General features: G+C 50.1%; 1 protein-coding gene across 5 annotated transcripts in view; it reads right to left on the bottom strand.

Annotated features, from left to right (window-relative positions):
- Window positions 1-455: 455 nt before the first annotated feature.
- Tbc1d16 (TBC1 domain family, member 16) overlaps window positions 456-27,102 on the bottom strand; it is an 84,329-nt gene continuing 57,682 nt past the window's right edge. For 2 of the 5 annotated variants that reach the window (XM_005407331.2, XM_005407332.2), the window contains exons 4-12: window positions 15,094-15,255; window positions 14,318-14,465; window positions 13,192-13,359; window positions 12,543-12,691; window positions 11,867-12,016; window positions 10,960-11,146; window positions 8,441-8,620; window positions 6,370-6,516; window positions 456-5,526 (exon numbers count right to left, since the gene is read on the bottom strand). In XM_005407331.2, the coding sequence (XP_005407388.1) occupies window positions 5,278-5,526; window positions 6,370-6,516; window positions 8,441-8,620; window positions 10,960-11,146; window positions 11,867-12,016; window positions 12,543-12,691; window positions 13,192-13,359; window positions 14,318-14,465; window positions 15,094-15,255 (1,540 nt within the window). In that variant the 3' untranslated portion in view covers window positions 456-5,277. The remainder of the gene's footprint in view (window positions 5,527-6,369; window positions 6,517-8,440; window positions 8,621-10,959; window positions 11,147-11,866; window positions 12,017-12,542; window positions 12,692-13,191; window positions 13,360-14,317; window positions 14,466-15,093; window positions 15,256-27,102) is intronic. The other 3 variants (XM_005407334.2, XM_005407333.2, XM_005407335.2) reach the window with 3 other exon arrangements.

Here is a 27,102-nt window from a genome sequence, read left to right as displayed (position 1 = left end):
TCCTTTTTCCTCCTTAAAAAAATAATTTCACAAATGCAAGATTCAGACTTTTCCTAAAATTGGAGCCCTGGCAGCTAACACTGAAAAAAAATGCTGCTTATATTTTCAGACACTGGTCAGCTCAAGGACCTGGTCAACTTTCTGTAGCCGTCTGCCCATCTCCCCGTGCCAGGCTCCCTTCTTAGTCAGCCCCCTGTAGGCCAAATACCAGTCCATTCATTGCCTAAGGTAAGCCTTCCAGAGCAGCACCTGCAGGCCTAGCCTCCTGGGGTCCCTATCAGTTCCCGGGGCTGCCTCTCCTCCCCCACCTCAGAGCAGCTGAGAACTGGGGCAGGCTGAAGTGACCACAGGCCTTCCTGGCTCATCTCCCATGTAACCCTCCCTGCCCAGCACTTTGTCCTACCTCTTCCAAGCCTAGCATCCCCCCAACCCCCGCCTTCTTAGTACCAGGCACATTAGTTGTCAATATGATTTTATTTTCTCTGCAGTGGAATCCATGAAAGCCAGAAGCAGTTGGGGCCATGGCTCGCAGGGATCATGGTCCCAGCCCTGGGCCTGACTGGTGGGCAATTATAGTTAAGAAAACAAAGCAGAACACGGAGAATGAGTCACTTGCTGCAGACATCACTAATCTTCTGGGAATGACAGAAATTTTGGGAGACTTCCCTTAAATAACTCTCTACCTGCAAAGCACCCGGAGCAAGGATGGTCACAGGGCTTGATCTCTCTTTGGATGTTAAGTGCTACCTTCCAGCCTGGACATGCAATTCAGCATACAGAAAAGACTGGCTGTGGCAGGCTGCTTGCATTTCTCTCTGCTTAGGGAGGCCCAGGCATATCCTTCTGCTGGTCCTAAACGTTAACCCAGGAGGCCAGAGTCTGTAGCCTGTGAGATTTTCACAGACAGGGGGTCAGATCTGGAGGACACATGGCACCTTCCTGTGGAAGAGCTTTGCATGTGGATGGACACACACTGGCACATACGTTCAGGCTCACTGAGGATATTTTGTGGCTGGTTTTCTTCATGGCAGGAATGAATGTCATGGAGTGAACTTTGCAGAGGAGGCAGACAGCTTTGCCCTTGGCAGAAGACACACAGCAAAGTGGGGTATGTGGGAGGGATATGGGTTTGCTGACTCCAAACCACTTGGAGCATGTGGCCCCATGTGGGCAGTGCTGTGCAGAAGGCTAAGGCCAGTGGTCTCTTCCCTGAGTGGCAGGTGAAGTCCTGGGCCATGGTAAACCGTCTGCACTGCAGCTTGGACACCAAGGTTCCCTGAGGCAACCCTGAGAGACAACCTGGGGAAACCTTACTCTTGCTTCATAGGAGAGGAAACAGGCTGGGAGCGGTAGAAGGCCATGTACCAGGGTGGCCATGTCCCCAGCCACAGGGAAGAGCTCCTCCCCTGCACAGTGCTGCAGCTTCTCAGCTTGAAGGAGGACTTCGGGAGAAACCGGCTTGTAAAGATGGGGCGTTTCTGCCCAGGACAGAAGTCTCTGTAGCTGTTCTAGAACCTCACAGGTCCCAGGGCTGTCTATTCCTAGGGACATCAGGGATGGGCGGCGTAGCTGGGCAGCCATGCCCACCATGGCCTCAGTTTGCACTGGCCAGTACTATGCAGTTTTCCCACGGGACCTCTCCTCCCCCTTCTGAGGCAAGGAAGCTTCCAGGGTCCTCTTCTGCACAGATACACTGAAGGTAGCTCCCTCCCTCTTCCCAGTGAGCCCAGGGTGTCCATAACCCTCCCTCCTTGCAGGGAGCAGAGGAGGTTGGACAGGAGTGAGGACTTCCCAGGGCACAGCCTGAGCTGATCCTTACTTCCCTTAAGCCACCCTCTTCAAGTCATTTCTGGCAGACAAGCAGACAAGAGCTCGGAGGGACCTTACAGTAACTGAAGCCCCGTCTACAGCCCTCACCCCACTTCCTGCGGCCACCTACCCCTCCAAGGCCACCTATCAAAGGTAAGAGCTGAGTGCGCTCTGCCAGCCCTGGCCACAATCCAAGGCAAAGGGAAGCCCCCACTTTAAAGATGGTGGCCGTTCAGCTAACAAGGTGTGACATGGGCTCTGAGGTTGAGGTCCTCGCTTCTGAGAGTTAATAGCCTCCCTCCTGCCTGAGGCTCAGCTGGTCAGGATGCTATGTGGACAGTGTCCAGGCCCAAGGCTGCCCATGTGGACTCCAGGCCCTGCTCCTCTGCAGAGGTGAGCTGCACCATGACTAGTGAGTCTTCCTGGCTGGGACTTGAGGTAGAACCTTCCAGAGGGCACTGTGTCCCTTGTACACTGGGAAAACACCCTTCTGGCCTGGCCACAGAGCTCTGCCATTTCCTGTTGGTATGTCCCTCTCCTGGGCCCCTGGCATCAGCCTTTCTCCCTGAGCAAGAAGTCAGCAGGACCTCCCTGGGTGGCAGCAGGCGTCAAGCCTCATCACTGCCCTCCTAGTGCCTGCACACACACATCAAAGGTGCCCTCTCATCCCAGAGGCCCCGGATGACATCACACAGCATTGTCAGCACAGACATTAGCGGTGGAGCTGGACCGACCGCCAACTTTTAAGTATGCGCACACACGCGCACCGGCCAATAACATTAAGTGTCATTTTAAAAAATGGGTTAAATAAGCAGCATCGCTGAGGATGGCAGTGCTGGGCTGATTACCCCCAATTTGCACGTCCTGGCGGTGGGAAGGCTTGGAGTCTAATGACTGAATTATCACCCTAATGCCTTTTGCTGGCTGGGAATAATCCTGGGGTAACAGCTGCCGCAGGGTTTTTGGCTGGTTTCCTCTAATTGCATCCAGATTAAGGGAGTGTGTGAACGAGGACTCCTCTGCCCACCCCCTACCCCCGGCAGGGTTCTGTCAGCTGACACTCCCAGGTCTGGCTTCCAAGACCCTGGCTGGCCCACAGGTGCAGATGTCCCCTGGACCTGTGTTGGCCCATGAGGTGTGGCGTGAGGGGCAGGGGTGGCACCTGGCCACGATGCAGCTGGTGGGTCTGGGTCAGGTCTTGGAAACTGCCAGAGAGGAATCTATGGAGGCTGAGACAGAATGGACGCTCCCCTCACCTGCTACCCTCCCCCACCCCATCCTCCAGGTACAGCAGCCGAAAAGCACAAGGTGTCAGGCTGTGGGCAGGGGAGGGCAGGACGCTGTTCTTTCTCTCCAGGAGGAGTGACAAGGGGCAGCAGGAATGGCAGGGGTAGGAGACTGTAACAGCCATCCTAGTCCCCCTCACGAATTCTTAAGCTTTGCCTACATGACCACATAGAGGGTGCACTACAGGGGAGGGTCTATGCTGCCACCCAAGGATGCCAAGTCCGGTGACATGATTACTTTAACCATAGTGATGTCAGCAGGTGTGATGTCTGCAAGGTTTGGAAAGGCATGTGTCCAGTGGGGCTGGCCAGTGGCAGGGATGCCAGAGACCTACCCCGCAACCTGGACACGACCTCCCTGGGACCCCTGAGTCACTGGGACTTTACGGCTGAGCAAGTCCAACCAAGCCAGAACTGCCCACCAGGACCATGACCAGCAAATCTGTGTGTGAACTAGGAGCATAGGGTTTTTGGTCACCAGGTTTTGGGGCTATTTGCTACAGTGTATTACTATGGGAGAGGGTAGCTAACAGTATACCTGCCTCTGGTTTTTTTGTTTTGTTTTGTTTTGTTTCTGGTACCAGGAATTGAACTCGTGACCTCTCGCTTGCCAGGCAGGCACAGTGCCGATGAGCTAAATCCTCAGCCCTATACCTGCTTCTGGGGTCTGGCTCCCGAGGGTTGAGGCAGTATGGGCCTGGTTAGCTCTAGCTATTTCCCCAGGGCATCAGGAGCCAACAATCCTCTTTCCAGAAGCAAAGCAGATGAAAATCCCACCTCCCAGGGCCACCACTGCAGGATCATAATGGTCAGGTCAGCAGCTTAAGATCAGCATAGTGACAGGGCTTCTCAATAGCCCCAGTCCCCATCCCAGGGCTCCTGGACAGAGGGACCTGGGGAACTTGAAGTTTCCTGTGGAGAAGACCAGGCTCATACAGAACAGCGGGGCTGATGACGGGGACTCCTCCTTCCTGCTGACAAACATCTTTTAAAAGTGGCACCGTCCAGCAGTGCCTACTCTTCCATGTCAGAGCTGAGCACAGGAGGAATCCCTGCTCCCGGTGACATCGGGACCTCTCCCGAGCACTCCGCTCCCACCACCTCGGATGTGGCTCTCCAAGCATGGCTGGGAGCATTCTCATCACAGGTCACGAGTCTGGTCTGTCCATCCCTCACTCCCAGAAGCAGTGAGTGACAGCCTTTTGGAGGACAATGTGTTGGAAAGTCTCATTCCCACCCAGAAGCAGAGGGCCCTGTGTGCTGCTATGCGACAGTGGCCTTTTGTGCCCAGACACCTGAGAAACTGACTGATGGGAAGGTCGTGTTCAAGCAGAGGCTGCAGGTCCTGAGCGAGGTAGGCCAACCTTCCCAGCCAGCTGAGGTGTCTGGTCTTGGTTGGTCACTTAATATTGTATCCATACACACACACACATACACACACACACACACATACACACACACACACACACACACACACACACTTCGGCCCTTTCAGCCCCAAGTTGGCTGCTGTATTTGGTGGGGCTGACCATAAACAGCACCTCGGATCCTTAAGTGAAGGTCCCAACCAAGGGGTTGCATCTGACAAATGGAGCCTATGGCTCTGGTTTGTGGGCAGGCACTTCCTTTCCCCCATGGGCACAGTGCTAACGCTGACCCAGTCCCTATTCTTAACACTGGTCCTCACATCAAGAGGCCTCTCCTGAGATGTCTCTCTCACGCTGGCTCCCTGGAAGACTGTAGGGTAGATGTGGATGTGCCTGGTTGCAGGGACGTCTCTGTGCCTGGGCAGAGGACCCCATTTTTCTGCATCCCTTGGTGCTGAGGGTGGATAAGGCTTCCTTCTCCTATTCCTGCTATTCCATTCCCTGGCAAGGAAGAACTCCTGGGCCATGCTGAAACCCACCAAAGGTGACTGGCATGAAGCCTGAGTGGTCTGCATCTGGAGGTGCTCCTGGCCCCCAAGTTCCTGGAGCCAGCCTCTCTCTGGGTGGCTGCTAGGCTGACTGCTGTCATTTCCAGATTCTGCATTACTGTGCAATGGTTCTTTTCATGCTGCCCAAAGGCATCTTCCTTACATTTTACCAGCCCTCTGTCCCTTCCACGCCCATCCCCACCCCCTCCCACATGCTAAGACCTCTGGCGAGGCCCTTCACCCCTTGTCCTGAGCAGGCAGCAGCCCTTATCTGCGGAAACCAAAGCCTTCCCGAGATGCCTTTGGGACCTTCTTGCCATCTCTTGGGGGTTTGGGTGAAGGCATCTCCACGATGCCCCCGTAGGGACAGCTCTCTGAGCCCGGGTGGTGGCCGGCACACTCCACGGCAGGCATGTACCCGCTGTCCCACATGCCTGTCCCACAGAGCTTGCACAGATCATGCAGACCGCAGGGGATGCGTGGCAGCAGGCGGAACTGATACAGCAGACTCCTGGCCTGCAAGGAGAGAGGGCAGGGTCAGGGGGAGAGTGTGGTGGCCACGGTCCCCAGGGGAGCAGCTGAAAGCAGCAGCAAGGGCCAATGCTGGTAGCTGTCACTCTGGATGGCTCATGGCAGGGCTTTCCCCACTGGGTCACACTCAGTGACAGCACAGAGGACCTAGGCCCTGGGCCTGCAGTGGCCGCTGGGAAGGGACCATGAAGCTCTGAGGAGGTGCTCATAGGTGGCTCAAGAAGAGAAGCTCCCAAATGGTCTTCACTCAGGACCCCTCTGACCTGAGCTTCTCCGCCTGCCCCGGGACCACCAGGAGGCACTGGTGCCCTGCCCTGTCTCACCAGTCACCTTGAGCTACTGTGGGGGTCTGTTTTGAGGTCTTGTGCAGCATACCCAGAGAACCCCTCCTTATTGTACCCATGGAACACAAAAGAACTCTAAAGAGCAGCACTTCCGGCCCAAGTTTGGAAGTGGGAGAGGCCCCCTCCCTATCTTAGCTAACCTGGCATGCGAAGCTGCCCCCTCTCAGGCCAAGACTCTTCCTCAGTTTTTCTAGTTCTGGGCTGGGAGCGAGGAGCCGCAGGATGGGTACCAGCTCCAGAATCTGGCCACGGAGGCCCGTGTCAGGATGGGATCCATGTGGAGTGTGGGGACAGCCTTTTTGGGACACAAGTCCTGACGTGCTGCTGCAGATGTGGACCGGAGACTCAGGCCACATGGGGGAGGGCAGGGGTGCAGAGCCTGCATTTAGGGGTGGAGATCTTTGTATGCAGGAGGTGGGGGCCTGCGTTCAGGGGTGGAGCCCGTGTGCATGGGGCGGGGCCTCTGGCTGGGTGACCCCCTCACCTTCCTGAGCACCAGCTCTCCGTTCATGTGCATGGCCAGGTTTCCGAAGTGCAGGAGCATCTGGTCGGTGGCAAGCTGCTGCTCAATGACGTCATCCCCATAGATGGCCACGATAGCCACACAGATGAAGAGGTGGAAGTAATCGGTCTGAGGGGGAGAAGTGGAGCTCAGGCCAGCCTGGCTCACCCCCGACCCCGCCTGGAGGAGGCCAGAGGTGTATAGCAGGGGCCTGGGTCTGGGACCTAAGCTTGTGGGTCTTGTGGTCCTGCGCAGCTGCATCGGTTTTCATTCTAAGCGTCCCCATGGGTAGATGGTGCTGCACCCACACCCAGGATGCTCTGAGTCCAGAATGTAGGGTGCTGCTGCTGTTCTGGTTGGGTCTTTGGGCAGTCTGTGACGGGGCAAAAAACACTCTACATCCAAAGCCTGGCCCACATGCTGAGGCCAGGTCAGAACACATTCCTGGGGCTGGGGATTTGGCTCAGCGACAAAAAAAGCGCCTGCCTGGCAAGCGCAAGGTCGTGAGTTCGGTTCCCGGTACCGGAGAAAAACCAAAAAAAAAAAACAACAAATCAGAACACATTCCTGCGGTGCACAAGCCTCTGGCAGCCTGAATCTGCAGGTCTGCCCTCTTGCCTGCAGGCTGAGTCCCACAGCGCACACCCAGATGAAGGTCTGTTACGAGGACTTTGGGAAGCAGATTCCAGCCAACTGGCTCCCTAGGGCCCTCCCAGAGGGTGGACACAATCTAGACACCTTTCTTTTCAAGGCCTACAAAGGACACTGCTGCCCTCTTTTAAGGCTGCCTTGCAGTGCCTGATTGAGCAGCAGGCAGCCCACACTGGGTCCTGGCCATGAGGGCCGTGAGTACGCTCCCAGCTGGACACCTCCAGGCAGGCTGGCTTCCAGAGGCAGAGGAAGGATGGGGCCCCAGGAGGTCTGTTTGTCTCCTGCCATCCACCACCCACCCAGATGCCAACTCCCCAATCGGGCTGGCAGAGTGCTCACTTTGGGCAGAGGCTAGGGGTGGTAAACTCCCCAAGCTGCCCAGCTGCTCTCCCAGAACTGATCCAGAAAGGTCTGTTTGGACTTAGCCGGGCCCTTTGGCAGTGGTAAGAACTCTGGCTGGGATGAGATTTCCAGGAAGTGGATGTGAGGCTCCTCCTGGAGGCATGTGGGGAAGGAAGGTGGGGGCCATTCGTCCTGACTGTCCATGTCCAGCATGTTCATGCTGGTGGGAAACGCAGTCCAGACCCCAGCCAGGGTGCGAGCCAAGGCAGGCCACGGTGAATGAAGAGACGTCATAGAGAGCTTGTGCTACACTGCTTAAGATATAATGGCCCAGTGACACCGCTCAAGGTGGGAAATGCTCATGTTCAATTGTGCAGTGGACGGGGTGGGCAATTGCATCTCTGCAAGGTCTGTCTGGAGGAGCTGCTGCAGCCGCGCCCAGGTGAAAGAGTTGTCCCCTCCAGAATGCATCCCTGCTATTTTTTTTAAAGGCTGATGGATTGAAAGAGACTTGCCTATCCTCTCACATCGACAACTGGTGCCTGACGTGGTGTTAAAGCCACGTGACAGTCAGCCCTGCGTTGGGAAGGAAATCAGTGGAGGAGACACTGAGAATGGTGAGCAGGGATTGGAAGCTGGCATCACTGACCAGGGCTCTCTGGAGGGGCTGCCAGGGAGGATGGCACTGGGCCCCTCGCTGAAAATGAGAAAGGGGCTCTGCTGGATGTTGGTGTACTGCAAAGTAGTCCCAGGGGTGCAGGGTGGGCGGGCTGGCCCCCAGCACATAGGCACCTGCACCCCGGCTGCTGTGGCCTCCGGCTGGCTGATGTCTCTCCCGCTGATTGGTCATGACAGGAGGGAGTTCAGCCCCAGAACGAGGTAATGAGCGCCGTCAGTTGGCAATCTGCATCAATTTCAGTGACTGGGGAGGCCAGGGCTGAAGTCAGCCACATGGGACCTTACAGCAGTTGCTGTGAGGGGCCGGATGTTGGTGGCATGTGGCAGGGACAGGGGACCCCCAGAGGAAGTTTGGAGGAGGTTGGGGTGGCTCCCTGCTCACCTGGTAGTGGGCCCAGCAGGCCTCCCAGATGCGCAGGGCCTCAGCCTCAGGGAACTCCCGCTTGAAGCACAACAGGAGCCAGCGGTGGCAGAAAAGCATCTGTAGACCATCCTCGCCCAGTGACACCAGGTGCTGGTAGAAGCGCAGATGCGTCAGCCGTAGCAGCTCCCGCAGGTAGAGCTAGGGGAGGCCAGGATGGTCAGCCCACCCGCAGCCCTGCCATGGCTGAGAAGGCCCACTCCTCTGCCCCAGCCTGAAAAGCACACAAGGGGATCTCTGCCCATTTATCCATTCCACCCCTGCAAAGTTTGCTCACATGTATCTTTGCCAGTTTGACTCAGGTTTAACCCCCAGGAGACCTCAGCTGATCTGAGATACAAGTAGCCCTTTTCCTTAAATGTTGGTGTATACACTGGGGACACAAGCTGAAGGTGGAGAGTAGCTGCCTCCGTACGGGGCTGACATTAAGCCATCATGCTAAAGATGTCAGTTTGGTTGTAACACGAGTTTTGTAAGGGTGTGTGATGTCTGATAGTGTTTTTGTCCACGAGAGATACCTCAAACTCTGGGAGACAGTGCCATATTTCTTTGTTTAATAATTTCTAAATTGTAACTACAAATAAATGAAAAATCGTGCAATTATTACATAAATGTAATACATGCACATTTTCAGTGATGTAAGTTTTTTTCACGTCTCACCACATACTAGTGATGAAGGTATCTATCGGGAACATGCAACCTCCACTGTCATTTTTGGGGCTGAGACCTCCTAAGGGTTAAGATTTCTGAATGCTAGCTCAGAGCAAGGAGAGTATGGCATCTACCCTGTGTGGCCCGGGAGGCTGACTCCTGGGGACATCACCCAGCCCCAGCCTGCACCTAGGGGCTATTTCCAACACCCACCCCTCCTGGCAAGGGGAGCAGATCATCCAGGGGAGCCTGCCTGACCCCTTTCCTCTCCCTGCCACAACCCTTCATCTCCATGGGCTGATTCAGAACAGGGAGGGGATGGGTCTGAACCCCAGGATGCTGGATTCCCTTACAAAACGTCACTCCCCCTGTGACGTGGGACAAAAACAAAGCTACTTTTGGCAGCCCTCGCCCCGGGCTGCTGACTTCACCAGTGCTGTTGGAAAATCAATCTCTGGCAGCTCATGAGTCACTGGGCCATGTGTAGCCCTGAGCGTCAGGGGCGAATGGCGTCAGACCTGTAATTGCCTCCTGGGTACTGTGGAAACCTGACATCACAGGGACGCAGGGTGATGCGGAGCGGGAGTGGGAGCAGGCTGGTGGGAGGGTCAGATATTCTTGAATCAGAGCTGAGGGGTCTCAAGGGCCCTCGTGCCCCTCCCTGCACAAGTGGCCCTCTGTTCCCTCAGAGACAGTGGCTGGGACTGCAGGGGCCCAGGAGCTGTGTTCAACTGTCCTTCCTGCCAGGCCAGTGTCTACACTCTGTGGCTCACGCAGGGTCAAGGCCACAAGGCCATGATGGCTGAACCCCCATGATCCCCACCAGACTCCTCACTGCCTCAGCTTTCAGTTCTCTGCTGTGCTCTGCAATCCTATCTCCCCCTTGGCAGCCTCTTATGCTACCTGCAGTTGCCCCAGGTCTGTCAGGGCTTCACTAAGCGTATCTAGTTCAAGAACAGGCCTTCAGCATGATTGCCTGCATCCCTGCTCAGCTGTCTCTGTGGTGCTGGGGAACAGACCCCAAGGTAGATACAGCCCCAGCCTTGGGGACCTGGAACTCCTGCTGTCCTCCCCGTGTCTACATCACATTTCTGTCACCTTTACCTCTGGGGGCCCATCCTCCTCTGCTCACACTGTTAACTTCCAGGCCGAGCTTTCCCCTGGACTGGGGGGCAAGTCCACATTCCAGGGCCTGATCCCGGCACCGGACAGATGCATGGCACTGGCACCTGGCAGGTGACATGCAGTGAGAACAGAGAATAAGCACCTTGGCCCCACTGACCCAGACTGGTCCATCCCCTCTCCTACCATTTGGTGCTGCTTGAGCTATGTAGAGCTCATCCTTCCAGGGAGACCTCTAGGGGGTGTCAGCTAGACCCCTTCTATATTTGGGATAGGGACCTGAGAACTGCTGTTGGCCTCAGGGTGGCTTTAGGAGCCTCAGCCATGTTGGATCTGCAGCCCAGACATACCGAGAGACCCTTTCACACAGCACAGGTGTGATGGGGCCTTCCTGTTCTTACCTTTCTGAACTGTACTGTCAAGGGCATGAAGGTAGAAGGCCCCCATGAGGGAGACCTGCACAGGCCAGGGGGCTGCCCCTCCTGGGACACTGAGGGGTGCTGTTCCCTCCTGGGAGGCTAAATATATCCCATCAGCAACCCCATCCCAGCTTTCTGCTGCTGCTGACTGGTGACAACACCACACATCACCATGGAGACCCCGGCAAGGAGAGATGGTGGTGTGCCCCCTCTCGTGGTGCTGTCCAGCATGTGTGCGCAAGCGCTCGCATGCACGCAGGTGCACACATGCTGAGCTCGGGTGCTCACCAGCTGTTTTTCCATGTCCTCGTCCCGGGGAGAGCTGACAAAGATCGTGTTCTGCATCAAGCCAACAAAACACCAGAAGGTGTCAGACTCGTCCAGGACCTCGGCCAGGATGGGCGCCACCAGGTCTGACATGCCCTGGGAGTAGCCGATGGTTGGGTTGTACACAGCGTAGTTCAGCAGGATCCTCCTGCGAGGTGGCAGGGAGAGCAGAGGAGGGCTGACCCAGCCGCTCTGGCTGACTTCTCTGGGGCCTGCAGCCCAGGGCTTCCTTCTCCTCCATCTGGGGAAGGCAGCACCTGCTTGTGTGCCCTGGCAGCTTTGTGACAGTCTCAAGATCCCAAGCTTTGGATCAAGACAAACTGGCCCTCACTTTGCTGAAGGTAATAGCCTGCAATTAGCTGCTCACCAGGCCCAGAGCACTGCGCAGGAATATGGAGCAATGTGGGTCTGATTTTCTTAATGGTCGACTGCTTGTGACAAAGGGTGGGCTGGCAGGGACATTTTTATGGGCTGTTAATTTTGTGCAATTATTTGCCAGGCTGCAGCAGAATGTCAAAGATGCCAGCCTCTGGCTCTGTGTGGCTTTATCACAGGAGCGACCACCCATCAAGAGGGGGAGGAGAGTCTTAGTGGGTGCCCAGGGAGAGGGGCTTTGCTGGTACCCTTGGATGGCACCTTGTGGCTGTTCTGGGAAGCAGTGGCCGGGAGAGTTTCACTGAGTTGATGACCCTCTGCTCTAGTACCCTGACCATATGAGCTTGAAAGAGACCCTGCATATAGCTGCTGCTGGGCTTGTCCCCTTTCCAGAGGGACAGCTGAAGCCCAGAAGGTCAAGGGAGACCCACAGACTTGCAGGTGAGGAAGGACCAGATGTGCTGGCCCTGTCTGGCCCCAGGGAACAGGGTACCTCATGCTCTCCACGTTGGGATTGTCTTCCCCTCGGAAGAACTGGTTGCTTCTGTCGGTGCGGACCACATCTTTGTCCACGGTGAACTGCACGTTCCGCCAGAAAGCTCTGTGCTCCTCAGGAGACATGGCAAGCCTGGCAGGGAGAGGGCTGCCTTTCGGTCCAGCATTCAGTGCTGGGGGTGAATAGAGCATGTGGGGGTGGGGAGGACCCTTCAGCTCCCAAAGACTGTGGATTCAAGGTTGCCTGCATTAACTCAGCTTCACAGTTCCTAGTGCCCCAGCAGAGTACACCCCATTGCAAGTGAGTGGCATACAGCCTTAGCCCTGGGAAGGAAAGCTCAGCATGGTCCCTGGGGAGTGACGCCCAGGTGGGACACAGGCTCCAGCTTTCTTTGCCCCAGCCCAGCCTGCAGCTGGGGGTGTCAGTGCCTAGTTAAGCCTCTTGAAGAAGGGTTCTCAAACTGACATGTGAGCTGAGGAGCCCCCGCCGAGGGCCCGAGCGTGTGGCATAATGACTGCTCTTAGCCCACCCGATCGCTCACACTCCTGGGAGACCCATTCTCAAAAGAAGCCATGGGTCACAAAACATATTATTGATGCTGAATTGCACTTCCAATTGCCCTTTCAAGGCCATTTTCCTCCAAGGTGCAGTGGGGTGGGCCGGTCCCCGGTACCTCTTCTGCTGGATCTCCTCGTATTCCTTTCGCTTTTGCACCCGCAGCGCCTCCCGCTCCTCCGATGTGGACTCGGGGCTGTAATAGCGCAGCAGGAAGGGCCAGACCTCCCCCCGGATTGACACGTCAATGCCGCCAAAGAAAATGGCCTGGAGGAAGCGGCAAAAGTTGGGGAGGGGGTAAAACAGGGCAGCTCAAAGAACCCCAAATCTTTAGAGATGTGTTTTGGTGGCTTCGGAGCGCCTTGATTCAGACCCCGGCAATTTGCACATGTTTACAAGGGGAAAGCACCGGCCCTCCATTCCCATACAGGACACAAACCGGCTCATTTCAATGTCAAAGGCCCCCTGGGGCGGCGCTCCGATTAACGTGTCGTTCTCACGTCATGGCCTAATCCCTGGTTTTGGAAATGCTGCTCTGCACTTCTGCAACCCCTTCTGTGCAGGCTGACTCAGGATCCCCAAGCCCACTCTGGAGCTGTTTCCAAGGCAGCTGCTTTGATCACTTCATCAGGGAGAGCGCACCGAACCTCACACCAGGAACAAGACCCTCCCAAGCCAGCGGCCCCCAGGTGCCTGGCCCTCCTTCCCTCCAGCCGCCTGTCCCCACAAGAGTTCCAGTGAGGCCGGCCACCTGGGCCTAGCCTTACCTTTCGAAGCTTGTACTCCTCCTCCACCTGGCCCAGCTCATTCAGGTGGCTGAGCCAGGTGGAGACATCCAGTCTGCGGTAGGAGCTCTCCTCGGGGTGCGTCTCCGAGGACGGCAGCTTGGGCCGTCGGATGGAGAACTGCATGCACGTCCGTTCATCTGCGACCTGCTGGACGGGAGGGAAACTGGGCAAAGATAAGTATCTCCAATGCCGGGCTCTGGCAGCCGGCGATGCTGTTCCCAGGATTTACAAGGCTCTCTCTCTTCAGAGAGGAGGGGCAAGTGCTGCCCCCTGCATACAAACCCTAAATGGCAAGTGTAATTAGATGCAATTAAAATGAAAATACCTCCATCCTAAAATTGCTTTCCCTTTGCTGCTCCCACTCTGAACGCCGCCCCCTACTCTCTCTCCAAGCCCAGCCGCAAAAAACAGAATGAATGCCCCGTACGGCCTAACTTCCCTCTGCCAGGAGGGCCTGCAATAAATTACACGTGATTGGCCACATACAAAGGGATCGCTGTTCTGCGAGTGGGGAGCCAGCCTGTCAGATTGTCTCCGCGAGCAGTCACGAATCCAGGGCAAGACTGCAGCTGACATTTAATTCAAAAATCAAAGGTTGTTCAGCGTAGGGGGGAGACGCCATGCTACTGTAATAAGGGAAGCCAGCAGGAGGCTCTGTGGGAAGGATGGGGCTTTAAAGTCAGCCCCGTTTCTAATAAGCACATACAGTATCTTAAACAGATAATTAAAGAGCTCTTATTACATTTGTATGTAGATTGAGCAAAATATGGCAGGAAGCCTTGTCAAAACATGATTTTTTAAGTGCAGAGCACTGACTTTCAAAAAGCCCTGGGCACATGTCTCCCACCCCAAGTGCTTTGCTGTCGGCACCCCTCAGGCCGCAGACAGCCAAAAGCCACAGGGGTCACCCCACAACCACGTGGATGGACATGGGGACCCCTGACACAGGACAGGGAAGAAGATGTGCTGGGAAGGCGCGGGCCCTATGGGGCCAGTCCAGTCGGTCATCTGCTGGTGGATGTCCTGGGGCTTCCTGCAGCCCTGCCCTGACTGCAGGTTTGGGGTTAGGGTGGGGTCAGGGTTAAGGTCAGGGTTGGCAGGCTACCTGGTCTCGCAGGTGTGTCTCAGCGCAGAACTTCCACTGCTGGAACACCTCGCACAGCTTGTCCAGGCCGCCGTGGTGGAAGTGGAAGACTTTGTACTGGCTCTCTCGGCTGGCGACTACCAGCTGACCGCTGGTACAGGCCTCGTCACTGAGGTCATGGGGGTAGGCAAGGAGTATGCAAACACGGGTTTTTACTTCCAAGTATAATCAGGGTCTGCCCCAGTGAAGCCGGCTACATTGACAGGGGGCAGACTCATGCCCAGCAACCCTTTGTTACAGAGCTCCCTTCTGGGGTCCCTCTCCCAAGGCTGCCCAGAGCTGCCTTCTCCCCACCACTACCTGCCTGGCCACATCATCCCTTCTGGTCCAAGGGGTGGACACTGAGCAGGTGCCAGGGTTGGCTGAAAGCTGATTGGGAACCTGGTGGGGTGGCACCAAGAGAAGCCCCTGGGTATAGACTTGGTGCACCACCATGGCTGGCAGTAGGTAGAATTCCCAGGAAAACTAAGCATCCATCAGAGGGCACCATCTGCTCAACCCTGACAGTCTCCAGACACAAGGCAGGAACACAGCTCTGGACCTGGGAACCCACTCCAGAGACAGGTTGGCTCTTTCTATGTACACGGTAGCCCTTCTCGGTTCTTCCCGGAGCCAGAGCTCCGGTAGCCCCAGGGGAAGCAGGCATTTGGAAACGGCAGCCAGGGCCCAGCTCCCTCCACTGCCGGAAGCACCCCTAGGCCTACCAATGTCTGGGAATGGCAGAACTTTGCTCTCACCTGAAGAAAAGGCGCAGGGAGCGCATGTGCCCCAGGTCCACACGGAACACACCACAGATCTGCTCCAGTGCACAGCCCCGCTGTGACTCTTCCCAGCGTGGGGTCTGCAGTGGGCCAGAGCCCTCTGGGAACCTCAAGTTGGCATCAGAGCTGGAAGGGGAGCTGGCAGAGTAGATTGTATGAGGGCCATGAGTTTCGCTGTCCAGGTCTGGGCTAAGCAATTCTCACGTGTTTTTAGTGCATATCATCCTCATGATAATCCTATGAGATGTACAGTAGTATCACCCCATTGTACAGAAGAGACCAAGACCTGGAGAGCTTAAGTGACTTTTCCCAAGATTGAACAGCTAACTGGTGGAGGAGCTGAGATCTGAACCCACACTTTGTCCTCAAAGCTTGAGAACTGAGCCTGGGTTCTTGCAGTCTACTTCACAGCCCACCTCCCCTTTTAACATTCCATGTATCTAGTCACATTCCCGATTGCGAAGTGTTTTACTGCAAGGGTTCAGCCACACCATAGGCTAAATCCCATCTCCTGAGATTTAACAGTAACACCCAGCAAACACCAGAGCCATAGTCAGAGCTGGCTTGGACCCCACTGTGGGTCAGGCCACCTTCTCCTGAGCTTGCTCTTCTGCCAGAGCTCAGGACACAGAGGGGCTCTTCCAGGGAACTGGGTTGGCTTCCATACAGAGTCCCTCACACTCAGCCTTTCCCTTCTGGGCCCTTTACTGCTCCAAGAACAACTTTGGGCCTGCTTGGTAGGTGGGGCGTGCTTCCCAGCATCTGTGGGAGGAAGCAGCTTGGCCAGGCCCGCCCACTAGCTGGAGCACTGGGGCTCTCCAAGCAGGGATGTCGAGCACCTGAACTACCGCACCACAAGTCAAGTGAGGTCCCTAAAGGCTGAGGTCTGCAGTGTCCAATTCAGCGGACCTTGGCCAGGCTGCAATGTGACATCACTGTTCACAGAACCAGCCAGACTGCAGATCCATCCTTGCCTCACCTACATGGCCCTCATTAACATCTCATGGAGGGGAACATGGAGGCCGAGGTAGTGGCCCTGCTCTATCCAGTCCTTCTCACTATGGTGCCGCCCAGCACAGCCCTCTAGGCCCTGCTCACTCTGTGGGGAGGCTGAGGTTTCCAGAGAGCAGATGCAAGACAGGCTCCCCGTGGAGAGTTCTGGGCAGAAGGTCCTTGCTGGTCCCTGGAGGGGAAGGGGCTGATTCCTAGCCAGGAAAAGGGTCTGCCACACACCTTCTCCTGAAAACTTGCCTCCAGGCAGAAGTCTGCTTAAACCCCTTCGAAATTCCCTGTGGGAAAATTATTTGCATCAATTAATTGACTGATTCATTAAGCCCAGACTATGCTTGGGACCTACTACCAGAGTCCATGGGCTTGAACTGGAGCAAAGGGGATGGAGGCCGTGTTCCCTGATCATGAGGCCATCTTAGCAGATGCCACCCATAGGGCGTCAAGGACTCTCCTCCAGGCTGACTGCTGTGGGCCAGGGGCTGCCACCTCCGTGGCTCCCAGCACTGGCTTGATGCATAGCATACAGCCATGTAGGCTCAGGCCTGGAAAGACAATGTAAGATGTTTGGGAATATAAAACTCACAGGAAAAAAATTTAAAGGAAATAAAACCGGGAACATCGAAAAATTTACTTTTTAAAAAATGTGATGATTTTCTACAGATGTGAACTTGGTTTTAGGAATATTCATACGTGTTGAAAATTTAGTTTGTTCATAAAATTATTATGTGCAATGCATTAAAATTAAAAGGATAAAAAGTTAAAAGGATGGTTTATTCAGGTAATAACTCTCAAGTTGCTATTAAGTTAAAAATGCTTTATAGAGAGAACCTGATGATGCTAAGTTTTAAGAAATGGCATTTCTTAGTTTCTATCATTTTCTTTGTTTGTTTGTTTGTTTTTTTTTTTTTGGTACTGGGAATTGAACTCAGGACATTGTGCTTGCCAGGCAGGTGCTTATGCCACTGAGCTATCTCCCCAGCCCTAGTTGCTATCATTTTCTAAAGGTCACCAAAATATAAAAACAGAAGTGAGAGAAGTATTGCTGTCCAGCAGTATTGCTGCAACACCTAGAACACAAGTCCTTTCTTTATCCAGAAAACTGCCAGTCAGCCACCAGGCTGTGACTGAGCGATGCCTCATGTTCTCCGCAGCCCTCCAGGTCCTGTAAGGGTGACATCTGTCTCCTACTCATGAAATTTGGGCAGGCCTTGCTTTGCCCAAAACAATGCAGCTAAAGTATTGCTGTGTAAGTTCTGGAGTCTGGGCCTCAAGAGGCCTGGCAGCTTCTGCAGGACCCCCCTGTACAGCCCAGGCAGGAAAGATGAGAAACCAGGAGCAGGGGACACTCAGCTGCTGGCCAGCACCAGTGCCTTGCCACATGCAAACAGGGGCCATTTCAGACCTCCAGCCAGTGATGTCCCAATGGTTGTAGCCACCTAAGGCAGCCCCAGAGGGGCCTAGCAGAATAGACTATGTAAGCCTGGCCCAATAACAGAGCTGTAGGCAAGGCAAAGGTGGCTTTTTAATGCTAAGATAGGGTGGTTTGTTATGCAGCAGTAGATAGCTGATACATGCAGGAAGGGTCTAGTTTTAGGAAAACCTTGAAAGGACAGGAAAAAACTTCCAGGCACACCAAGTTGTTGCTCCCAAGGTCAAAGAGATGTAGGCCAGAATTTAACATTATTTAAAACACCTCAGCCTCTAACTTTGCTCTTGCTTTTCTTTGGAGTCTGCTGAAGGAAAAGTCAATGAAGCCCCAGCTGTAGATCCCAAGCACAGTGTCAACTTAATGAATCAGTCAATTAATTGATGCAAATAATTCTCCCCCAAGGAGTTGTGAAAGGATTTGAGCAGACTTCTGCCTGGAGGCAAGTTGCTAGAGGAAAGGGAGTGGTAGCCCCCTCTCTCTGGGATTCCTTCCTAGTTTGGAATCAGCCCTTCACTCAGGGGACCAGCAGTGGCCTTCTGCCAGGGCCTCTCCACAGTGATCCTCTGTCTTCTATCTGTTTTCTGGAAAGCTCACCCATGGGGTGAGCAAGACATAGTGTGTCAGGAGGGTGTACAGATTTCAGGGGGTTGTGCTCATAGCTGTCAAAAGTGAGAAGCAATCAAGATGTCTTTGGTAGGTAAGGGACAAACAGTGAGCTGCTGTGCATCCAGACAATGGAATGTTCCTCAGTGCCCACAAGAGGTGAGCTATCAGCCATGAAAAGACATGGAGAAAGCTTAAGGACCACTTACTAAGTGAAGGCAGCCAGTCTGGAAAGGTTGCTTACTCTGTGATTCCAGCTATGTGTCATTCTGGAAAGGGCAAATTGTGGAGGGAGTAAAAAGGTCAATGGTTCCAGGGGTGGAAGAAGGTAGCCATGGAAGACAAAGCGTGGAGGAATTTTAAGGAAATGAAACGACTTTGTGTGACACCATGATGGGGTATTCATGTCATTTTACTTTGTCCAAACCCAGAGAACGTCCAACAGCAAGTGTGAACCACAGACTTTGAGTGATAATAGTGGGCCAAAGCAGGCGCATCAACTGTAACCAACGCATCCTTCTGGTGGGGGTGTTGTACGGGGGGAGCATGGTACAACTGGGGTGCAGAAGCATGTGGGAAATCTCTGCACTTTCCACTCAGTTTTGCTATAAACCTAAATTTGCTCTAAAAAAAGTCTTATTTATTTATTTATTTTGTGGTACCGGGGATCGAACTCATGACCTTGCACTTGCCAGGCAGGCACTTATGCCACTGAGCTATATCCCCAGCCCTAAAAAAAGTCTTTTAAAACAACAACAATGAAGAAAAACAAAAAGCCCAAGAACTGGAACATATACTGTATGATCAAAATGAATAACTTTGATATATTTAAAAACATACAAATAAAGATGAAAAATTATGCCCAACAGAAAACTGGCAAAAGGTAAAGAAAATAATTTACTAGAGAATAAGTATAAATAGCCAATAAAATGTTCATGTTCAGAGCAATAAAATAAATACAACTAGAAACAAGATACCATCTCAGAGAATGTTTTTAAAGTTGGGAACAATTTAAAATTATAAAATTTGGTACAGGCAAGGCTGTGAAGAAGCTGACAGGCTGACACAGCTTGGGGGGATATAAACTGGCCCAGTGGCTCTGAATGAAAATTTGGAAAAGAATGGAAAAGGCTTAAAAATATTTATTCATTTGACCCTTATTTTTGCTTCTAGGAACAAATCCTAAGAAAATAACCAGAGATGCCCATAAGAACTACATACATAAACAGATGCAGAAAACGCACTGAACATCTAATGTGCATTTATAATAAAAAAGAGGAACAGAAGGGAACCTTCTCTGACAGAGAACACCGAAAGATATTCTACACTTAATACCATACTGAGTAGGAAAAGACTGAACGTTTTGGATGTCAGTTTCGCTGCTCAGCTGGAAACCTTGGCCTTATATAAGACAAGAAGAGAGAATAAGGCTCATAACGTTTGGGAAAGAAGTAAAACTACTTTTGCAGGGGGTATGACTGTTTACATGAAAAAAGTCCCAGGGAAATTATAAAACAACTTTTAGAACCAATAAGTGAATTTAGCAAGATGATGGAATAAATGGTTAAACAAAAGCTAATTGTAGTCTTAAATTAGCAGTGCACAACTAGAAATGAAATACAACACTACATTTTTAGTAGCAAAAAACCCTCTCTCTATATAATATCTAAGAATTAGTGTAACAAAAGGCATTTAAGACCTTGCTGCTGAAGAACTCAAGGCTGCCGAGAAACCAAAGACCTCAATCAATGAAAAGCTGCACCATATCCACAGGTTGGGACAGCACTGTCAGGGAGGCAGTCTTGCCCAGCTGATCTCCACATTCAGTATGGTTCTAATAAAAGTCCCTGCAGGAACTTCTGGTAGAAACTGACAAAGTGATTGTAAAAGTTTTAAGGAAATGTCAAAGACCTAGAATAGCCACAGAAATCAGGAAAATGAAGAACAAGGTTGAAAACTTTGTCTGATTTTGTGACTTACAAAAGAACAGTAACCAAGAGAGTGTGATACGGGTGAAAAGACAAATATAGTCAAGTAGACAATCATCGGTAGAAGAGACTAGAGAGTCCAGAAAGAGATGGGTAACAACTTACTAACAAGGGTACAAAGGCACAAAGAAAAGAGTGCTTTCAACAAATGATGTGCGAGCAGCTGGATATCTGTATGAAGAAAATTGGTATCAACCCTCTGCTATGTCACACCCTAACACTAGCTCAAAATGGATCACAGATCTCTATGTGAAACCAAAAACTATAAAGCTTCTAGAACAATCCATAAGGGAAGACCTTTGAGACCTTGTAAAAGGGCCAGGTTTCTTAGAACACAATAGTCACAAGCCATAAAAGATTAATTAATAAATTAAAAAATAAGCTGGACATGGTGGCGCAAGCCTGTAATCCCAGCACTCGAGAGGCTGAGGCAGGAGGATCACTGCAAATTCAAGACCAGCCTGGGCTACAAAGTGAGCTCAAGGCCAGCCTGAACTGTGAGATCCTGTCTCAAAAAGACAAAATAAATAAATAAATAAGTAAGTAAGTAATAACATTTTTCTTCAAACTGCTCTACTAAAGGCAATGAAATGCAAGTCACAGCCTGGGAAAAGTGCTTACAGAGTATATATCCAATAAAGGACTTGCACCTAGAACATGTGTAATGAATTCTTGAATGGCAATAATAACATTAGACAAATGTTTCTTAGATAGGACACCAAACATGGAAAAAAAAAAAGAAAAATAAAGATAAACTGGAGTTCATTTAAATGAAAATCTTCTGCACCTTAAGGTACACTTTAGAAATAAAAGCACAAATCACAGACTGCGAAAAGTGCATTTGAGACATGAAGTATGATTGGACAACATGATGAATATTTAAGTTGACAAAATTTATTACAGTAAAAGACACATCAGCATAACCCCCCCCCCAAAAAAAAAAATGTTCCCATTTGCTTCAAAACATTTATCCCTCTGTTCTTGCTGCTTTCTGAAGTGGGTCTGGAAGTCCTCTTTCATGAGTGTCTTTAGTTGCATTGTCGTGGCTTCCAGGATTTTGAACTAATTCAAAATCTTTACTTTTAGGGTTATTCTGACAATGGGGGAGAGCCAGAGTTTCACGGAACCAAATCTGGTGAACAAGGTGGATGAGGATATACCGTACTGTTTTCTCAAGCTTGCCGTTTCCTTTGTTTTTTTTTTTTTTTTGGTTTTTCTCTGGTACTGGGAACCGAACTCACGACCTTGCGCTTGCCAGGCAGGCGCTTTTGCCGCTGAGCTAAATCCCCAGCCCCTTGCCGTTTCCTTTGGATGGCACTCAGAGCAACAGTCACTGTATTTTTCTTTTAATCACCCATTATAAAGACACTCACGAAAGAAAACTTCCAGAAGTGCTTCAGAAAATGGCAAGAATGACAGGACAAATGTGTTCAATGTGAGGGGGAGTATTTTGAGGAGGTCTAACGGTAAGTTGCTGTAAAAGAACTTTTAAAAATTTAAATATTCATTGTATATTTCGATTATGCTGCATAAGGTAAAGCATTTGTATGCAGAATATAAAAGAACTTTCACAACTCAGCAATAAGGAAACAAACAAATGTAAAAGTGGCCAAGAGATGTGAAAAGACATTTTCCCTAAGAAGACATTCAGAAGGTAAATAAATAGGCAGGTGAAAAGGTCTCCACATGGTCACCATTGGAAAGATGCCAACTTGAGCCACAAAGCACACACAAGAGGTGCAGTGTGATACAGTACACACCTGTCCCTGACTGACAAAGCAGCACACCTGGAAAGAGGGAGTGGCACAGGCCAGGACTGGAGGGACCGGAAGGGCCTGATAGGGTCTTAGGAAGTCACACATGCACTTTGCATAGGACATAGCCATCCCATTCTTTTTTTCTCTCTTTTTTTTTTTAACCATCCTTTTCTGAGGTATTCACACAAGAGACACAAAAAGCATTTCCACAAAATTCTGCATGTGAAGATTTGCAGCAGTTTTATTCACAATTTCAAAAACAAGAAACAACATCAACGTGTTGGTAAATGGCCAAGACACAGGGCAGCACAAGGAACTTCAAATGTACTATGTTAAGAGACAGAAGCCAGGCACAAATGGCCACCCAGAAATACACTCAGCACCATCTGTAGTCAGTGGAAACCCCACCCGGCACTTCCTACACACCAATCCGAACAACGGTGGCAAACCAAGCATCGGTGAGGATAGGGTCGAGCCCGGACATTCACACTCTGCTAGTGTGGAAAACAGCATGACAGTTTCTTAAAAATTAGACACACAACAACTCTATGATCCAGTCACTCCCAAGTGTGGACCAGGAGCAATGAAAAATATATGTTCATATGCAAAGATGGGTACAAAGAGTTCAGAGCAGCTTTACTTTTAAAAGCTAAGAACTGAAAACAAGCCCAGGTTAACCCTCAGCAGAACACAGAGATACAGCGGGTACACACCCGATGCAGATGATACACACGCAGCAGGAACAAGCAGGGCCCATCCACACGTGTGACAGCACAAACACGTCACAGAGTTATTCTCCCAATGCTCCTGTGGTACAACTCCACTTACATCCAATTCTAGGAAAGGCAAGCCAATCCATAGTGACAGAAAGCAGGTAAGTCATTTTCTTCTTTTTCCAATTTTTCTTGTGTTAAGGTTTCATAAAAGTTACCACCTCAACCACTTTAAATTGTAAAATTCAGTGGTATTAAATACATTCACAGTATCATGTAACCATCGTTGGTTTCCATCTGCAGAATCTTTTCATCTTAAAAAACAGAAGTTCTAACCAAGTGTGGTGGTGCACACATCTGTAATCCCATTGACTTGGGTTTTTTTTTTGTTTGTTTTTTTTCCCAGTACCAGGAATCAAACTTGCACTTGCCAGGCAGGTGCTGTGCCGCTGAGCTAAATCCCCAGCCCAACCCCATTGACTTGAAGGCTGAAGCAAGTTCAAAACTAGTTTGGGCAACTTAACTAGACTCTCTCAAAAAATAAAGCAACAATTCTAGGCAAAAGAAAGCAGTAAAAGGCATCCAAATTGGAAAAAAAATAAAGCGAAAAGAACTGGCAATGTAGCTCAGTGGTAGAGTATGTGCCTAGCATGTGGGAGGTCCTGGGTTCAGTCCCTAACACTGTAAAAACCAAGCCACCCCACCCCCCGCCAAAACTTTACTGTATTTACTAAACACTAATTCCCCATTTCCTCTCCTCCCAGTCCCTGGTAACTGCTCCAGGTCTTAGAGTACTAAGCACTTTATAGGAATGGGGTGATGCAGTACTTGTTGTGACTGGCTTATTTCACTTAGCAAGATGTCCTCAACTTTCACCCATGTTGTAGCATGTGTCAGGATTTCCTTCCTGCTAAAGTGGATTACTATGCCACTGCACAATAGACCATGTTGTGTTTATCCATTCATCTGTCAAATGGTCCCACATTTTGGCTATTGTGAATGATACTGGCATGAACACAGATGATCAAATATCTATGTTCCTGCCACTGGTTCTTTTCGGTGTACACCCAGAAGTGGAAGGGTTGGATCATATGGTGGTTATGTTAGCTTTCTGAGGAGGCGCCATGCTGCTTTCCACGGCAGCAGGACCATTTCACATGTCTGCTGACAGTGCATGGAGGTTCAGTTCCTCCCCATGCTTGCTAACCCTTATTATTTTCTGTCTAATCTTTGCAGCTACCCTGATGAACATGCAGTTACCTTTCACTGTAGCTTTGACTTGCATTTTCCTCACAATTACTGGCCTTGTGCTTGTTGCCCATTTGTATGTCTTCTTTGGAGAAATACTTATTCAGATCTTTTTGCCCATTTTTTAACTGGGTTGTTTGCATTGTTGTTGAGTTAGGGAGGTCTCTGTACATCTTGAATATGAATCTCTCACTAGACATGGGATTTACAAGCATTTTTCAACTCTCTGTGGGTTGCCTTTTTATTCTGTTGATGGTACAGAATCTTTAAATGTTGTCCAATCTGCTTTTTTTAAAAAAAATATTGTTAGCACTTTTGGGGTTAAATCTAAGAAATCACTGCCAAATCGTAGTTGAGTCACTTTGGGGACACAGGCTGGAAGGAAGAATGGGTCACAAAGGGACACAAAGAGACTTTGGAGGGATGGACCTATGCACTATCTTGACTGTGGTGATGGTTTTATAGGAGTGTATTATGAAAAGCAGCTGCTTTTACTGCACCACTGAGAGAAACAGATCCCAGGTCTGATTCCCGGGGCTCCAAGAAGAACTCGACAACTGCATTCATCTGCTACCACTGTTAAAAGCCATGCCACCCAAGAGGAACTGCCCTAAGAGGCCCCATGGGTCATGCCCTGGATGCAAAGGAGACCACTGGAGATCGGTCTGCCCTCTGAGGTGAAGGCCCCAGAGCTCAGACCCATGCTACCAGTTACTCCAACAGGAATGAGAGGGCTTGGGGCATGGTCTGCCTTCTCCCTCTGGCCAGACTGTCATCTCCATCGAGGAGTCCTGGGTAATCATGACTATGGAGGAACAAGAAAACAGCCTGCTGCTAGTCACAGGTGCAAGTCTCTCGGTCCTTCTTTTCAATCCTGGCCTTCCTTCCAGCCATCATACCTCAGTGAAAGGAGTCACTGGTGAGGAGGTAATATGCTATTTTTGACAACCCTTAGGCTGTAACTACTTATTAGATCCTTCTTGCATATCTCTGTCTTCCTGAGAAACCACTTTGAAGATACCACCACATATTACAGCAGCCATTGATATTTTCCTACTAATCTATCCATAACTGTGTTAAGTTTGTAATGTTCCTATCCTATTTCATAATGTATGTTTATTATTATGTGTTTCCTACAACAACCATTGAGAATAGTTAATGATTTTTCAATAGGTCACTCATGTATAGCTCTATTTATTTTCTTTAGAAGCCACTTTGAAGATACCAAAGTATAGCACAACTCTTGATAATCTCCTACCTCTTTTGTCTCTAACTCACTATTATTTGTCTATTTGTTTTCCTGAGAAACTATTTTGTAGATAATAATATGTAAAATGATAACCATTGATAATTTCCTACCATTTTGTCTGTAATTTGCTAAGTCCCCCCTATTATTATGTTATCCTTCTTTTATTCTTTAAAATAATAATTTAAAAAAAGTATATTATGAAAGCTGAAATGGATCAAACTGTATGCTTTACATGTGTGTAGTTTATTGTATAATATTTATATGAGGTATGACAGAACAATATGGTGCATGTTTAAATTTTTAAAAGATTATTACAATAAAGGACACAACACCGTGAATCCCCCTCACAGGACATCCCCTCGGTCAAACACTTACCTCTTTCAAGTTTTTAGTGACTGCCTGGATGTCCTGAATCCATTCAAAACATTTACCTTTTCTGGTTATTTTGACTTTGAGGAAGAGCTGTGAGTCACACAGTGTGAAACCCGGTGAATAAAGGAGATGAAGGTACACCACAGATAATTATGAAGCTATTTTGTGTTGAATGGCACTCAGCAGCATCATTCACTGTATTTTTGATCACACCTCATAAAGACACTCACAAAAGAGGACATCCAGAACTGCTTCAGAAAATGGCAAGAATGATGGGATAAGTGTGTTGGAAACAAAGGGGGACTATTTTGAGAGGGATTAATGGCAATGTGTCTTTTACTGTAATAAATCTTTAAAAATTTAACCATTCAGTGTGTATTTCGATCACACCCCATACTTCAATGAAATTTTAAGGACATCCACCAATATTCAATTCAGGTTTTATATGTAATATGTACTAATAGGTATTCTGTATATGCATAAACATAGACATAGAAAATGACACTAAAATTATAATGATCATCTGTAAATGGCATGGTTATAGTTTATTTTCATCTTGTTTTTTATTTTTTCAAATTTTCTTTTTTTTTAGTCTTTTTGAGACAGGGTCTCACTATGCCGTTCCAGCTGGCCTTGAGCTCACTTTGTAGCCCAACCTGCCCTTGAACTCGCAATGATTCTCCTGCCTCAGGCTCTCGAGTGCTGGGATTACAGGTGTGCGCCACAACGCCTGGCTTAAATTTTCTAAAAGGAATCATTTCAACAATCAGAAGTAATAAGTGAATCTTCTTTATGTTTACTTTTTTTAAACAGAAAAATGTTTGTATTTCCTTTTGTATTATAAAACCAATGATAATAACTTAGAAAAGAAAAAAAGGAAAGGGAAAGTATGGCAGAATAACTTTTCTTCCTCCTCATTATGGCTTGGGGCTTCCTAAGGATCAGAAGCCCTGTGAACTGCTCTAGGGACCATTTTTCTGAAATTTATGCATGAGTGAGCGTCACGCCCTTTCCTAGCAAGGAGACTGAGAAGTATCCCCAGATTTCACACATGCCAACCAGCATGTGCCTAGTGTCTGACTCTTGCCATGTGATGTTCAGAGACAGTGACAATAGCTTAAAGCACAGCACCTCTTGAAGACTGCCCTGGAGACGCATCTACTTTCCTCCTTCACCCCGTGCTCCCAGCTCGGACACAACCATGGTGGGGCTTTGCTGACTAGCAGCGATGGTCCTCAGCCTGGGGCCCAACATGCTCCACTAGTTGCGTGGGCTCATGTGTTCTCATTTCCATGGATTAGAATTCACAGTCCAGAAATAAACTCACACTTTATGGACAATAGGTTTCTGACAAAAGTGTCTTAGATTTCCCTATGCAAAAAAATGAAATTAGACCACAACATCACACTATCTGAAAAATTCACTCAGGATGGATCAAAGACCAAAGAATAAGCTAAAACTATAAAATCCTTAGAAGAAAACCTAGGCATAGATTTTCATGACCTTAAATGAGATAATGTTTCCTTCCAAATTACATCAAAAATACATGCAAAAGGGGCTGGGGATTTAGCTCAGCGGCAAAAGCGCCTGCCTGGCAAGTGCAAGGTTGTGAGTT

Source organism: Chinchilla lanigera, unplaced genomic scaffold, assembly GCF_000276665.1.
Source record: "Chinchilla lanigera isolate Chin_1 unplaced genomic scaffold, ChiLan1.0 scaffold00105, whole genome shotgun sequence".
NCBI lineage: Eukaryota > Metazoa > Chordata > Mammalia > Rodentia > Chinchillidae > Chinchilla > Chinchilla lanigera.
Note: the sequence above shows the minus strand (reverse complement) of the source record. Positions and strands in the feature narration are given on the sequence as shown.